The sequence below is a fragment of the Cottoperca gobio genome, chromosome 13 (genome assembly GCF_900634415.1).
Source record: "Cottoperca gobio chromosome 13, fCotGob3.1, whole genome shotgun sequence".
Lineage (NCBI taxonomy): Eukaryota > Metazoa > Chordata > Actinopteri > Perciformes > Bovichtidae > Cottoperca > Cottoperca gobio.
In genome coordinates, this window is record NC_041367.1 from 13,538,578 (window position 1) to 13,552,429 (window position 13,852).

General features: G+C 38.6%; 2 protein-coding genes across 3 annotated transcripts; one reads left to right on the forward strand and one right to left on the reverse strand.

Moving 5' to 3' along the window:
• Window positions 1–1,000: 1,000 nt before the first annotated feature.
• LOC115017695 (synaptotagmin-like protein 2) lies at window positions 1,001–9,988 on the forward strand. 2 transcript variants are annotated; one of them, XM_029446369.1, is made up of 12 exons: window positions 1,001–1,068; window positions 2,758–2,871; window positions 2,965–3,015; window positions 3,110–3,204; window positions 3,299–3,415; window positions 4,462–4,631; window positions 6,126–6,228; window positions 6,358–6,519; window positions 6,708–6,792; window positions 6,925–7,027; window positions 7,698–7,903; window positions 8,944–9,988. In XM_029446369.1, exons 2-12 carry the CDS (start codon window positions 2,841–2,843, stop codon window positions 9,090–9,092), a joined length of 1,272 nt encoding a protein of 423 aa, XP_029302229.1. In that variant the 5' UTR covers window positions 1,001–1,068; window positions 2,758–2,840; the 3' UTR covers window positions 9,093–9,988. The 2 variants fall into 2 exon arrangements, with proteins under 2 accessions (XP_029302229.1, XP_029302230.1); XM_029446370.1 differs by lacking the exons at window positions 1,001–1,068; window positions 2,758–2,871; window positions 2,965–3,015; window positions 3,110–3,204; window positions 3,299–3,415 and adding an exon at window positions 4,117–4,158.
• Window positions 9,830–13,262, reverse strand: LOC115017808 (zona pellucida-like domain-containing protein 1). The gene is made up of 9 exons (XM_029446502.1): window positions 13,163–13,262; window positions 12,848–13,074; window positions 12,468–12,652; window positions 12,300–12,372; window positions 12,111–12,208; window positions 11,478–11,558; window positions 11,237–11,408; window positions 10,756–10,930; window positions 9,830–9,918 (listed from the first exon to the last, which is right to left on the reverse strand). The coding sequence occupies exons 1-9, from the start codon at window positions 13,260–13,262 to the stop codon at window positions 9,830–9,832; spliced, it is 1,200 nt and encodes a 399-aa protein (XP_029302362.1).
• Between the last annotated feature and the right edge of the window lie 590 nt (window positions 13,263–13,852).

Genomic DNA, 13,852 nt, shown 5'->3' on the forward strand with positions numbered 1-13,852 from the left:
TCCCTCGTGGTGCAAATCAAGCAAAACTGAATAAAAGATATACAAAGTCGGAGTACGATCTGACGTCAATCGGAAATGATTCAGGCAGCGATGAGGAAGGTCATCACAATTTTACTGTTCTTCCTATGAATCAGAGAATAGACAAGTTGTCCCCGAGCCTGGGCGCGAGCCGAACACAATTTAACAATCTGCGTGATTTCTGGGGCGAGGCCTTGTTGGACACCAAGGGATCATTTCCCTTCGACAAACCCCAAAGCCCTAAAAAGAAAGAGCCACTAAGTGCCCAGCTTTCCTCTCAGGAATTAAAGTGCGGTGAGCCTGAAGCTTACTGCGTATTAGCTGCTCTCGAGAAAACAAGACCAGCTCTCGTTAAATCATCTCCACCCCTTCAGAATCGACCAAAGTCACCTCATGATAGACAGACGGGGTCAAGAGCAACAAATGACGGCAAAAACAACCTGTCTAATTATACGACAGCTGAGTCCAGAAGGAGCTCAAAAGACTCCACAAAATCCACAAGCAGTTCAGGAAAAGAGACTCGTCCTCCAAAGAGCAGAAAAGACAGTTTTAGCAATTCGAGCAGTCGTGGAAATTCCATGCGCCGCGCCATTAGCATGCTCACTCTGAGTGTTCCTGATGAAAAAGAGCTCAAAATGAATGTCGGCCCCGTCCACTCCCAGAGCAGAAAGCAGAGGCAGAACGCCGAAAAAGGCGACTCACAGAGGAGATCATCAGAGGAGACTGAGACTCTGACTCCACGTGCACGGGCATGTGTTCCCAGAGATTTCCGGCATTACCTGGGCATGACAGATAAGACCAGCGTCCACACCTCCCTCACCCCGGCTGTGAAGGAAGAGGGGTCGGAAGGGAAGTCTAGGTATGAGTTTGACCTGAGTGGACCGGTGAGGGCCAGTACTCCGGTGAGCTCAGAGGAGCGTTACAGCACGAGGGGCAGCAAGACGAGTCAGCGCCCCCTGTGGGCAAACTACAGCAGTTCAGACACAGGTCCGGAGTCCTCTGTGAGCAGCACCTCAGAAAGCTGGTCCAACTCGAGGAACAGTTCAAACCGTGAGCACCAACTTTACTTTGGTTTTACAGGGTAATACGTACGTCTGACGCAGTTTTTTACTGTAAGTCAAAACAGAAAATGCAACTTTATTTAACCAGATAAAACCCATTGAGATAACATCTCTCTTACAATGGCAACCTGGCCAAGATGGCAGCAAAGTCATACTTACTAGATGATCACAATCACAATTCATATAAAAGGTACAGAAAAAACAACTTTTACTTACACATGATATTTCTGTTACCTTAAGCATGTAATATTGTAATCTGAGCTATTCTTGACACCGCAATTGAATTTCATCATAGTCCTGTCTTTAAGTCTGAGAGTATTTGTCCCATTCTGCTCAAAACAAGTTCATTCTTCATCTTAAAAACAGTGCGTTAACACATGATAGTAATAATATATATTATAATAAATCAATTGTATATAGCGGTTTTCAATATATTGAAAGATGTTTTACAATATAGTTTAAATAAAAAAGTAAAAAAAGAATTACAGATAATGAAAAAGTAGCAAAACTCACAAAAAAAAGATGAAAACTTTCCAAGAGCAGCAAACAGTAACACAACAGAAGAAGGTGCTGGATGCACAAGACAGCAATGAAAAAAAGATCAAAACCTCTGCACTCTTATGTCCTTCACACCAAATGTATTATCTAAGCTTTTCATAGCTTTTTCAGAGCAAAAGTAAGTCAAAATAAAAGGAAAGAATATTCCTTGAAATAAAGGATTTTACAGTGGCAGAAATGTAAATGTGTTTTAGAGATCGAGAAGAAGAGAGATGAAGATTAATTAACTTGTTTCCACTCAGTAAAGCTGTTCCATGTATTATTTATTAAGAATTAATGATGATGAGTATTACAACACAGAAAGAAAATGATATTAAGTTTGAATAGAAAATAAACTAAAACAGAATAAAAACAACTTTATAAAAAGCAGTTTAAGTCAAGAATGAATGAACATGTAGGATTCCTTTATAGCCAACATTTAACAGAAATTAATAAAATGTATTCTTTCAGTTTTATGAAATTTCATATATACATAATTCCCACAATGTATCGAAAATAGTGCTGTTTATTTCCAGACTCATGGACGAATAATATCACTGGGTTGTATCCAGCAGTATCCTTGATATCATGTCCGGGTTATCTGTGTTGGCGTAAGCAAATCTCTTTAAACACTGAGTACACTGAGTGTCAGCTGCCCATGTTTAGTTTTTGGGCTGGGCCATACTTCACTTTTACTTCACTGACATCACGCAGTAAGAAATATATATATATTTTAAGCAGCTTCATGTCAGCTTTCTTTAACAGTAGTTTGAATAGCTTTGAAGCAGGGGCTGTGCGTATATATCCCTCAAACAAGTTCATAACATTTCCAAAGACCTACATGTATATCTAACAACATACACTATGTATTACGCAAGTAGCATTCATTATCTGCATTATCTTTCAGTTCCTACTTCTAAAGCACTCCATTAAATGACGTTAAATGAGCAAAACACTTTAGCTAAATGTATTCAGATCACATTTGCTCTCAAAATAAACTCAATTTTACGAGTCAGAACACAAACACAGACTCTGTCGCTGTTAAACATACTGCCTATCCAATATCACTGTTTAATGTCATGTCAAATATTTGCATGAACCAATTGGAGTATGAAAACCCTCACCTGCTTTTTCTCTGTAGGTGAGAATGTTGTCCAGGGTCAAAACCTTGTACGGAAAGCTTTGCGGCGAGCAGAAGCACGTCCTAAAAATCTGGCTAAAAGTATGGAGGACATCACAGCATCCTTATCGCCACGTGAGCATGTCCTCAACTTCAGATTCAAATTCAGATTGTCCATATGCACAGATGATTTTAGGGTGACTGTGATCTCTGCATTGTTTTTCACAGGACAAGAAAGAAGGCAAGACCCAACTGCTGACATGAGACGCATTAGTGATGGTAACAAAAAAATGCCTTTCATTATTATGGATATTTTTGCAAGCAAATGAGTCAAGATTGTGTATCTTCTGCCTCCCAATCAACCACTCTTTAGCTTCATCGATCCCGTCGCCCACCGCATCTTTATTTTCGGATCCGGAGCACCTGAAGAATATGAGCAAATCGGTTCCTTCGTTCTTACAGAAGGAGGTAAAACCACACCTGCATCTTTTAGTCCAGTAGGTCAAAGCTTACCCTGCATCCCTGCACACAGAGCTTTTTGTGGCTGCTTTCTGTGTTTCAGGACGCTGGCAGCGACATTGACTCCCCCACGGGAGACGGTGACCACGCAGGAAGACTAATGACGGGCAGCTCTTTGAATAGCCTCACCGGCTCCTCTGGCATGGCGTCTTTGTCTTCTGTATGTTTACACACAGCAGCATGCATCGCTAAAGCATGAGCATGCTTAACACTCAGACACTACTCTCAGAAACTGCACTGCTCGTTTGCTTTTACGCTTTAAATTAAGATTGACATCAACCCATAATTTGTTCTTTGTTAGGAATGGTATCACTGTTTCAATCAACAAGACACATGTTATGCCCTTCTCAGTTTATAAGAGTTTAAACAATGGGCTTCCTATTGTCATCAAACTCATGATAGGGACCAGATGGTCAAGCACATAAACAAAGAGTACTCCACCGATGTAGCATCGAACTCTTATAACATTGTCATCTCACAATGTTGAGTTGACATTAAGGGATTAAAGTTAAAGCAGAACCAGAGATATTTGTTGCATAAGAAAAAGATTTAGTGCGTCCCAAAAAAAATGCATATTGACAGCTCATTGAAATTTCTAATTTTGTTAAAAGACTGCAACGGATATATGAGCAAGAGGGTCAAAGTTCAATGTTATAACAAAGTATTATGTCCCAATTGTTACATAAGTGCAGCTGCATTATGTACTAAAAGTGAAAAGAAAAAGTATGCGATTTGTTTTTTTGCACGCATTCTTCTTCCTTGTCAGAACCTGGTGCCTAGATTACCCACAATGCAACTCGGCCCCTGACAGTTGGTTAGAGATTCAGCTGTGTTATGCTAGTAGTTGCAGCTAATGTGCCCTCAAGCTGTTAGCCTTAAACAGAGATGAGGGCTAGAGGTCTGGTAAGATCACTTATTGTTCTTCATTTTCAAACTTGGTGTCTTCAGCCCCAACTGACGCTGACTCAAGTGACATCATCTGAGGCAATGTATCAAATTTCACGCAGACTTTATACAACTTATTTCATGTGAATGTAGTAGTTCTCCCTAAGACCTGTAAACAGATTTGAATGCATATAATTGGTTCAGCTCCTTCCTGCGCTCTAAATTAGAAAACCAAAACCACTAATTATCCAATAGAACAATTACAAATGACAAATATGATTGATATGCAATGTTTGTCTACTTGTTTTTGTGTGCTTCTAGCTGAGTGGAAGTGTGATGACCATGTACAGTGGGGACTTTGGGAATGTAGAGGTTCAGGGAAACATCCAGTTCTCCATCAACTACATCCAGAAGCTCAGAGAGTTTCACATCTTTGTGGCTCAGTGCCATGACCTGGCTGCAGTCGACCCAAAGAGGGGCCGCTCAGATCCGTGAGTACTGTACCTGACATTCTAGGATAAATATTTTGAGACTATATGTAGTGTTCATTCTCTGCTAATTAAGATGAATGGCCGTTGATGTGTCATTTAACAACCACTAAAAGACAATTGGCGTGTTTACATTCACTCTAGGACGCCAGCTTTGAGTCTCATCCTGATTTTGATCATAGTCAGGATGTTTACATGGAGCAGGGAGAAACCTGGTTACTGTTATTAAAACACAACGAATGGAAACATTCACGTATAAAAGAAAGAGCCACAGTCTTCGCCTATGTGAAGCACAGAGAAGCCTAATTCCAGTTTAACAGTATCCAGGTTTCTGATTGTGGGGACTGTTTTTGTGTTTGTTTCATTTCCAGCAAGTTGTAGAGGCACATGCTTACACTGTTTCTGTCCATGCCAACTCAAACATAAAACACAAACATAAACAAAATATCACATGTACCATCAGAATTGCTAACAACACGAGATATTTTTTTATTGGCTTGAAGAAAAAAAGTCTTATAGTATCTTTACCAGAACTTAAAAGTTGTGAAAGGAATAATTCATTTTTTATTTATAACCTTTATTTTACCAGGATATGTCTCATTGAGATCAAAAATCTATTTTTCAAGAGAGTCCTGGCCAAGATAGGCAGCAGCACAGTGACAGACGAATCAAAAACAGTCACAATCACAATCATAACATTAATCAAAGCATTTACAGACACAGCGGCCTGCTTCAATGTCGTTAAGAGTCGCTTTAAGTCTGTTCAGAGAGACCAGCTCTCTGAGTTTCAGCTCATTTTGCAGCTGGTTCCAAGCAGCCGGAGCTGCGTAACTAAACACCCTTTTCCCCATTTCTGTGCGGACTTTTGGAACAGTTAAAAGAAACAGGTCCTCGGAGTAAAGCCGATATGATCCACTACATTTCCGTTCCGTACATGTTGTTGCTGTTTTTAGATAATCAGCTGATAGAAATTCAATGTAATGCCTGAAATCCACTTAAGCAGGTTACTACCGGGTTGTCACGATAACAAGCCATTGAGATTTGTCTCCAGTGATTTTCAATTTAATTTCAGCATTTAGATTTAGATCATAACCATGTTTATCATCATATTCATATATCATATCATATATATCACAAGTCGAGCTAAAGAAACACCTGCCCGACAGCAGGATGATATTTACATGCACAAACAGGCAATTGGGATACAAAACAAACTGTAATACTACTAATTACATTACAGACATTTATGTGTTGAGAATGTGTTGAGAATGAATCAATACAAAATAGTAGGACTGAAAATGTTCAATTCAAATTTTATGAAAGAAAAGTCTGAAAAACGTACAGTATATTATTTATCATGATAGAAATAATTATTGCAGTTTATCAGTTGTTGGAAAAATACATTTTGTCCACAAACTGTGTCTACTTCCACATGGTATTATAATAACTGTATTTATACAGCACCTTTAAAAATGGTGTATCTTTTTGCTTTTTAAGGTATGTCAAAAGCTACCTGGTCCCTGACAAAGCTAATCTGGGAAAGAGGAAAACATCTGTTAAAAAGAAGACACTAAATCCAACTTTCAACGAGATCCTCAGAGTAAGAATCTACAGATATAATGCCAGTAGTACGAAGCAAACACAGACACTTTCCCATCTGTAATGCTGAATACTTGGCTTGCATGATATTCAACAAACAAAAGCATCTCGCTCTTCCCTGTCCTTACAGTATCGTGTTCGCATGGAGTACCTCAGAACCCAGATTCTCATTATCTCCGTTTGGCATAACGATACGTTTGGCAGGAACAGTTTCCTGGGCGAGGTAGACGTGGACCTCTCCAAGTGGGACTTTGACCACACCCAGATGAACTACTTACCCCTGAAAGCAAGGGTAAGAAGAAGAAAGTAATATCTAAGAATGTGGTCAGCCAACAAAGCCTGTGGTCAGGAGTCTATTTGAGCTGGTTGTATCATATGCACTGTAGTTATTGTATAACTTGTGCACAAAGGAGTATTCGAGCGTCATGATGAATTTTGGATCTAATGTTTATGTGATTTATACTCCATCAAACGTTTTAGACTGCACCCACTCTAGCGCCATCACATGGTCGAGGAGAGATGAGACTAGCCCTGCGTTTCCTGCCAGAGATCATCCACAGTGAAGGTCTGCACACAGTTAATCTATTGTTTAACCAAAGGCCTTGGTTGTATGTAATCATTTGTTATCCACAATCCCAGCCATTCTATAGACAAGGTTCTTTAAATAATTATTACATTTTGTCATTTCTTCCTTTAGGATTAGTTAAGGAGGGTCAAAGCACCGGAGAGGTTCACATTTGGATGAAAGAATGCAAGAACCTGCCTCTAATTAGGGCCACCATCGACCCATATGTTAAGTGGTATGCACAAAACATCCAGCTAAGTTAAAGAAATAGTCGAGTATTTTAGGAACTATTCTTATTTGCTTTCTTGGGGAAAGTTAGATGACAAGGTCAAGTTTGTGTATTATATATATGAATATGAAGCTACAGCAGTCAGCTTAGTTAAACAGCTAACCTGGCTCTGTCCAAAGGTAAAGAATTTGACTACCAGCTCCTCTAAAGCTCCCTAATTAACACATTATATCGGGTTAGTTTATGATGCATAAAAACAAGCAGAGAAAACAATAATTTATGGTTTTACAGAGGGGAAATGTGCTGGACTATTCATTTGCCAGACACAGGGATTTCCTGGTATCTCCATTTAACTCTGTGTTTTCACACAATGTTTGTACAAATTAAACCAACAAAATGTACATGTGAATATTAATTAGAGAGCTTTAAAGGAGCTTGTAGGTGGATTTTGTTTAGCTGTTTCCCCGTGTTTCCAGTCTTCATGCTAAGCTAAGCTAACCCTGGCGGTAACGTTAGCATCATATTGAATGGACAGACATGACATGATGGTATTCCATCTAACTCTCGGCAAGAAAGTCAATAAGCATATTTTCCCAACATGTCCCAAAACTTACTCCATCAATTGAAGTTTTCCGCTGTATCAGTCAACATGTTTCCTTTTCCCCTTCATCTCAAGCTTTGTGCTGCCGGACACAAGCAGGAAGAGTCGCCAGAAGACGCGTGTCCTGCGGAGGACAGTAGACCCAGCATTTAACCACACGATGGTGTACGACGGCATCAGACAGGCTGATCTATCAGAAGCCTGCGTGGAGCTCACCGTCTGGGACCGAGACAGACTAGCCAGCAACCTGCTGGGGGGCCTGAGGATTGGAGCTGGAACAGGTACTGGTAGAGGAGAGAGGGCCATTTAACTTCAAAATACACAAACTGATAACAAACATGACTCATTCAAATATTATATGTCAAGATTTATTATTTAGTTTTTAATTTTCTTGTATACTTGCACACATCAAAAAAAGAAATGCTGGAGAAAATGTGGTGATATTAAAAGTATTAATTGAGAAAAAGCAGAGGTGGCAGAAATGTGTCAGGCAGCTTAATTGGGGCTCACATTGTGAGGTAAAAGCAGTAATCACAGAGTCACCAATTTGTTCACTTTTTCATTTTCACTACTTATATTCACTGATATTTCTATTTGGAGGACTATAGTCTGTCAGATGGCTAAAAACTAAACATGTAATACATTTCTTCGGTCAACGTTCATCCAGCAATCGCCTGAATTTGGGAGGGAAACTTGCAATTATTTTCATTATCGATTTGTCTAGCCATTATCGGTTGGCCAGCAAAATGTCAGAAAATAATGAAAAATGCCGGCCACCGTTTCCTAAATCTCAAGATGACTTTTTTAAATTGTTTGTGGCAGCAATACAACAATGCAAAAATATAATGTTACAAAAAAAGTCATGCATTTAAAATCCTAGTAAACAAAATGTACTCAAAGTTTCAAAAGCAAAAGTTCTCATTAGGCAGAAAAATGGCCCCTGTCAGTGTATGTCAAAAAATATTATAAATAATTACAGAGGCATCAATGCGCAGTATACACTTTATTTTAAATACTTTATAGCTATTTGTATAACTACTTATATAACTACTTAAGTTTGGTAGTTTAGTCAAGTGGTTCAAAACCTTAGGGAAGATAAATCGGAGAGGTTGTGAGATGATTTATGGGGAAAAAAAGAAGAAAAGAAAGTGCTAATACAAACATTTAGATTTATTTTTCAGGCATTTCTCTAATCTTTGCTGTTTTTGTGTTACATTTAATCATTTGAACTCTTTGGGCCTCAAACACTTACATGAAACGATCTGAGAAGTGTAACATGTGTGCTTTTAATGCTTGTATTTGTCTCTATGTCTCCCTGTAGGCAGAAGTTATGGAGCACTGGTCGACTGGATGGACTCAACTCCCTTTGAGGCGGCCCTGTGGGAGCGCATGATGGCAACCCCGAATGAATGGGTGGAGGACGTACTCCCATTAAGAGTGCTGAACTCTGCAAAAACTGGTTTCAAATAAGTCAAAATATGCCAAACTAACATACTGCAAAGACAGTAATATTTAAGAGGTAAAAACACAATAAATGAACTGTTTTAAAGATTTAAATTCTGTCGAGAAATGCTTTCTAAGGATTTCGATACTCTGATGAAAAATGAAGTAAAGACACGAGAGGGAAAAGTTGGAAAGAACCATGTGACTGTATTTCTTAACCTCCATAGGTGCTCTAGGAAATAATAGAAAACCAAATGGTGGAAACAAACCCCTCGGGAGAGTGCGTTATGTATAAATCCAACACTGACAAGTGATGTAATGATTTGTAAAGGGTTGGTTCACCCAGATAACAAAACCTCCTATATTTGCTCACTTACTGTATAAACAGATACACTGTCAACAGCTACATACAATATGTACTATTTCCTGAGTATATTTCATTTTATAAGTTTGTAATGTTGTTTCACATTTCAGTGGCCTTCATTGTGTTGGGTTGGCAGTGGAAATCTCAAAACCTGTGCAAAGTAAACAAAAGCTATTCACAGAATATGATCTTGGTGAAACAACCCTGTGAATTGTAAGCATAGATAATTGCTGACGACCTTGTTGTTTTCTACAGTATTACAATACGATAGTCCTGGCCACTTTCCTCATGACTTGTTTTCACTCTGCAACATAGTGGACATCAGATGTTGAAGACAGTCTCAGAGATCTCATAGAGATCAGGGAACTCCTCTCTCTGTCTGTCTCTCTCTGATCGGTTTTCAGACGGAGAAACAAATACTTAAGAGGACATTGCAGACAATTACGCCCATCACAACGGGGCTGCTGTAGCAGCTCAGGGATGATGTACCTGTGTGAGAAAGAAAGACAAAAAGCATCAAGACTTTCATGTTATGATGCTGCATGTGTCCCCTATTAAATGTTGCATATTTATATTAAAAGTGTTGACTGTTTAAGTAGTCCACACGTCATTGTCCAAGACACACAGATGCACAAAGACAACATCACATTCACTGCAGATTTTTACCATCAAGAACTGAGTCGGCTTGTTGATCAGCTGAAAAAGCATTTGACCTGATTATCTTTTTGTTACAACTGGCATGATTAAGAGCTTGATTAAAATGAGATACAACAAGTAACTGTGAATTATGGCAAAAGTGGGACTGAGTCCCTGGGTTGTTGCATATAATTCCTCTACTCTCTTTCCCAACATTTCCTGTCTCTCTGCACTATCACTATCAAATAAAGGCAACATTCGGGCATGAAATGGCAAAAAGATTATCTAGATATTTGTTTGTTGGCAAAATTGAGCTATTTTGAGTTTATATATTTTTTAAATATGGTAAATGAAAGACACAAAGGTTCTTAATAAAAATAAATCCAGCAAATGTTCTCTTTTCTCTTCTTTTGTTTAAAAAGGAGAACATTTAAGACATCAACTAATATTGTAAGTAAATAACTGTCAAGCTCAACTTCTAAGGAGACATCAATTAGTTTCAAGACGACTAAGTAAAATAATTTGTTCATAAAGACCATGTTTTGTTTAATTACTATTTCTGAGGTCAACTAACAAGCTCAACATGTAACCACATGATTTTTCCCATAAAACAAATCTACTCAACAGTGCAAAAGGTCAAGATACAATAAACCAAGGACGATAACATTGTTTGATTCCTCTGTTGCTTACTTTTATATTTGTCTTTTTCTTCAGTCTGATAGGATGACGAAATATTTGTGGGTCTCAGCCCGACAGTCACACCAGTGCTAAGATTGCCAACGAGGATGGCGGGCGAAGTGATTGTAGTGCTGCTTGAAACGTACTCGGCCTCTCTCTTCCAGCGGCGTAAGGAAGCTCCACAGTCCTGTTCAAAACACAAAAAAACTGATTGCAATCTTTCTCCTAAAGACTGCGACATCGGGGAAATAGATCAGATTTGATCTTTGCAGGATTTCTTTATCTGTTTTTGGCCTCGACACTGTTAAGATGTGCTCATCAGAAGTATGCTTCATATACTGTGTGTGATCTGAGATAGAGATTTTAAATTACATCATGTGCCCTTTTAGAAAACCAGCTAAAAATCAGATAAATTAAATGTCCATAAAACTTAGTACAAGACATGTTTAAATGACCTTAAAGAGTGTAAAGTGACTGTTGTGAGATGACTCACAGGCATTAAACTGCTGCACGAGGACGCCTCACAGAGCCTGGTCACGCAGTGCAGGTAGAAAGTGGAAACTGTCTGATTTTTATGCTCCACAAATCTGAAGGTCTCAAAGGAGAAGTGTGCCTCCTGAGACACCCCATTCAGCTCCACCTTAGTTTGTTTGTCACGTTGACACCTTGGGTGAAAAAGAGACAGGTAATGTGACAGCGCAGCGCCTAGTTGAGCGTAAGAGTTAAAGACTCACCCTACAAAAAGGTCATAATAAGTATTGAGCATGGGATATGGACGTGTTGATGCGTAACATCTGTCCAACAGCACGTTGAACCTGTGAGGACAGACAGGTAGAAGAGTTATTTCTCACTAATATCAAATATTTGGCAAATATACTTATGATGAGATGAGAAGATTGATGCCCATATCCTATCTAAGTGTAATATGAAGCTACAGTCACCAGCCAACGGGCTAAACTAAGCTAAGCTTAGTTTTGCTAAATTTAGCTTGGACTGGAAATAGGGGAAACTGCTAAACTGGCTCAAACTAAAAGTAGAAGAAATCCAACTATCGAAAGCTCAGAAATTAAAACGTTTTATCTTGTTTGTATAACCTGTACAGAACAAACAAAAAACAAGTTGTGATTTGAACAGAGATGAGGTGCTGGAGTAGAACTAGTATAGTCATCATCAAAGCCTACAAGCTTTAGAGGCATTGGTAGATGTTTTTGTTTTTTTCCCACTTCACACTAAGCCAGACTGGATATTTCCCTGGAGGCTGTTGGCTCTAGCTTCATATTTAGCGTAAACACATGCGATTGGTGGCCTATCTATTGTGTCATCTAACTCTTGCCGATAAAGTGAATTCAAACTATTAATTTCAATACCTGTCTGTTAGATTTGTAGCTTTAACTGCAACATAAATCATAGTGTTCAGGCTTAGTCCTGTTTGTGGGATACTAAGCATCTCTTGGTACAGTTCATCCTGTTTCACAGAGTAAGTGAGAACAAAATCAAGTTATAATAAAATGTTGAAAAATATTGTGTCCAATTCTAAAGGCTAGAGCAGGACTTACTTGGTAGAGCTGCATACTCAGTGTGCTGATGAAACTACCGTTGTTGTCTTGTATGGCAAGATTGGAACCTGATCTGTATTCAATGAAAAGAAACTTGGGTGAATCAAAATGTAGCTCAGTCCTGCTGATTTCACATGCAGCGTTAAATGTTATTCATGACATACTCACACGCTTAATTGGGTGTTGTTCAGGAGGTACTGCATAGGGTAGAAGCAGGAGAACTTATAAAGGATCTTCCTGCGATAGGTGATCATACCCAGAGTGGGGTCTATTGAGGTAACAGTGCCAGAGATGTTGACAAACTGGACGTTTGAGAAGTCAGCAAACTCTGCAGTCCCAACCTCATTGATTATCTATTGAAAAAACGAACATATACTACTGACACTCACATCAAAATGTACGAAAAGCAAACTTTTGCCACATAGCACCAACGATTATGTATTTTAAAATCCTTATGCACAGAAAATTCTTAACTGTCATAGCATGAGATCTTCCAATAAATCTGAGGAGAAAAGTGTCTCAATAGATAAAGTTATTGTGAAGAATACCTTAAAGTTATTATTGCAGGATGAGACAGCACTTTCATTCATGGGGAATCTGAATTTTAAGACTGGTGGGTCCACGCTCCAGTCAGCAGTCCCATAACACTCAGGTGTGTTTATCTGATTATTGAGGACCATCAGAGTCTCATTGTAAAATGCTTGGTACATCGGACAAAGGTAGATGCTGAGATCCATATACTCAGTGCCACAAACCACAGTTATGTCCGAGTTTTCTGGGAGGGATTTAAAAAAAAGGATTATGTAAATGTGGGTGTGAAAATAACAGTAACTAACGAACATATGAATGAAACGGCCACAAACCTGGAGGTCTGTTTGTATTGCTAATAGTGCAAGCTTCTGGTATCTGGGCCTCAGACCTCATAAAGAGGTTAAGCTGGAACACAAATATGACCAGCCTCATTGTTCTGAATGTGGATCTGTGAGAAAACAGAAAAAAACGTTAACTTATTATAATTAACTTTTTTCAAGAGGAAGTATGTCTTTAAAAAATGGTCACACACCACAGATCAACCTACACTAGGACAAAGCCGGCAGCTACGGCAGAGTTACTTAAGTCACTCGTGGCTGTGCTATAATAGGAAAAAAAACACAAGACATATTTCTAGCTGAACTTTGTAATGATTTATGCATGATCATAAATCAGAAAGAAATTGGAAATTTATATGAAATTACCATAATTCCCTATCATAGAATCCACACAAAATTAAGTTGCACTTCTTTATTTTCTTCACATTAGAATGACACTGAATGCATTATTTATCAGATACATTTAATAGTTAACTAGTTAAAAGTGACATTCACTCCCAAAGAAATTAAGAAACAATTTTTAGTGTGTAAATATGTATTTCTTTCTCCATTTATTGCAACAGTGGTATATTATTTGGTATTTAAACAAAATGGAAAACGAATAAGGTAATCAACTCACCTGTAAGCCTTCATTTCGTGTCTGGCTGTCTGTTTCAGAGTTTCTCCATTTTATACTGGCAACCA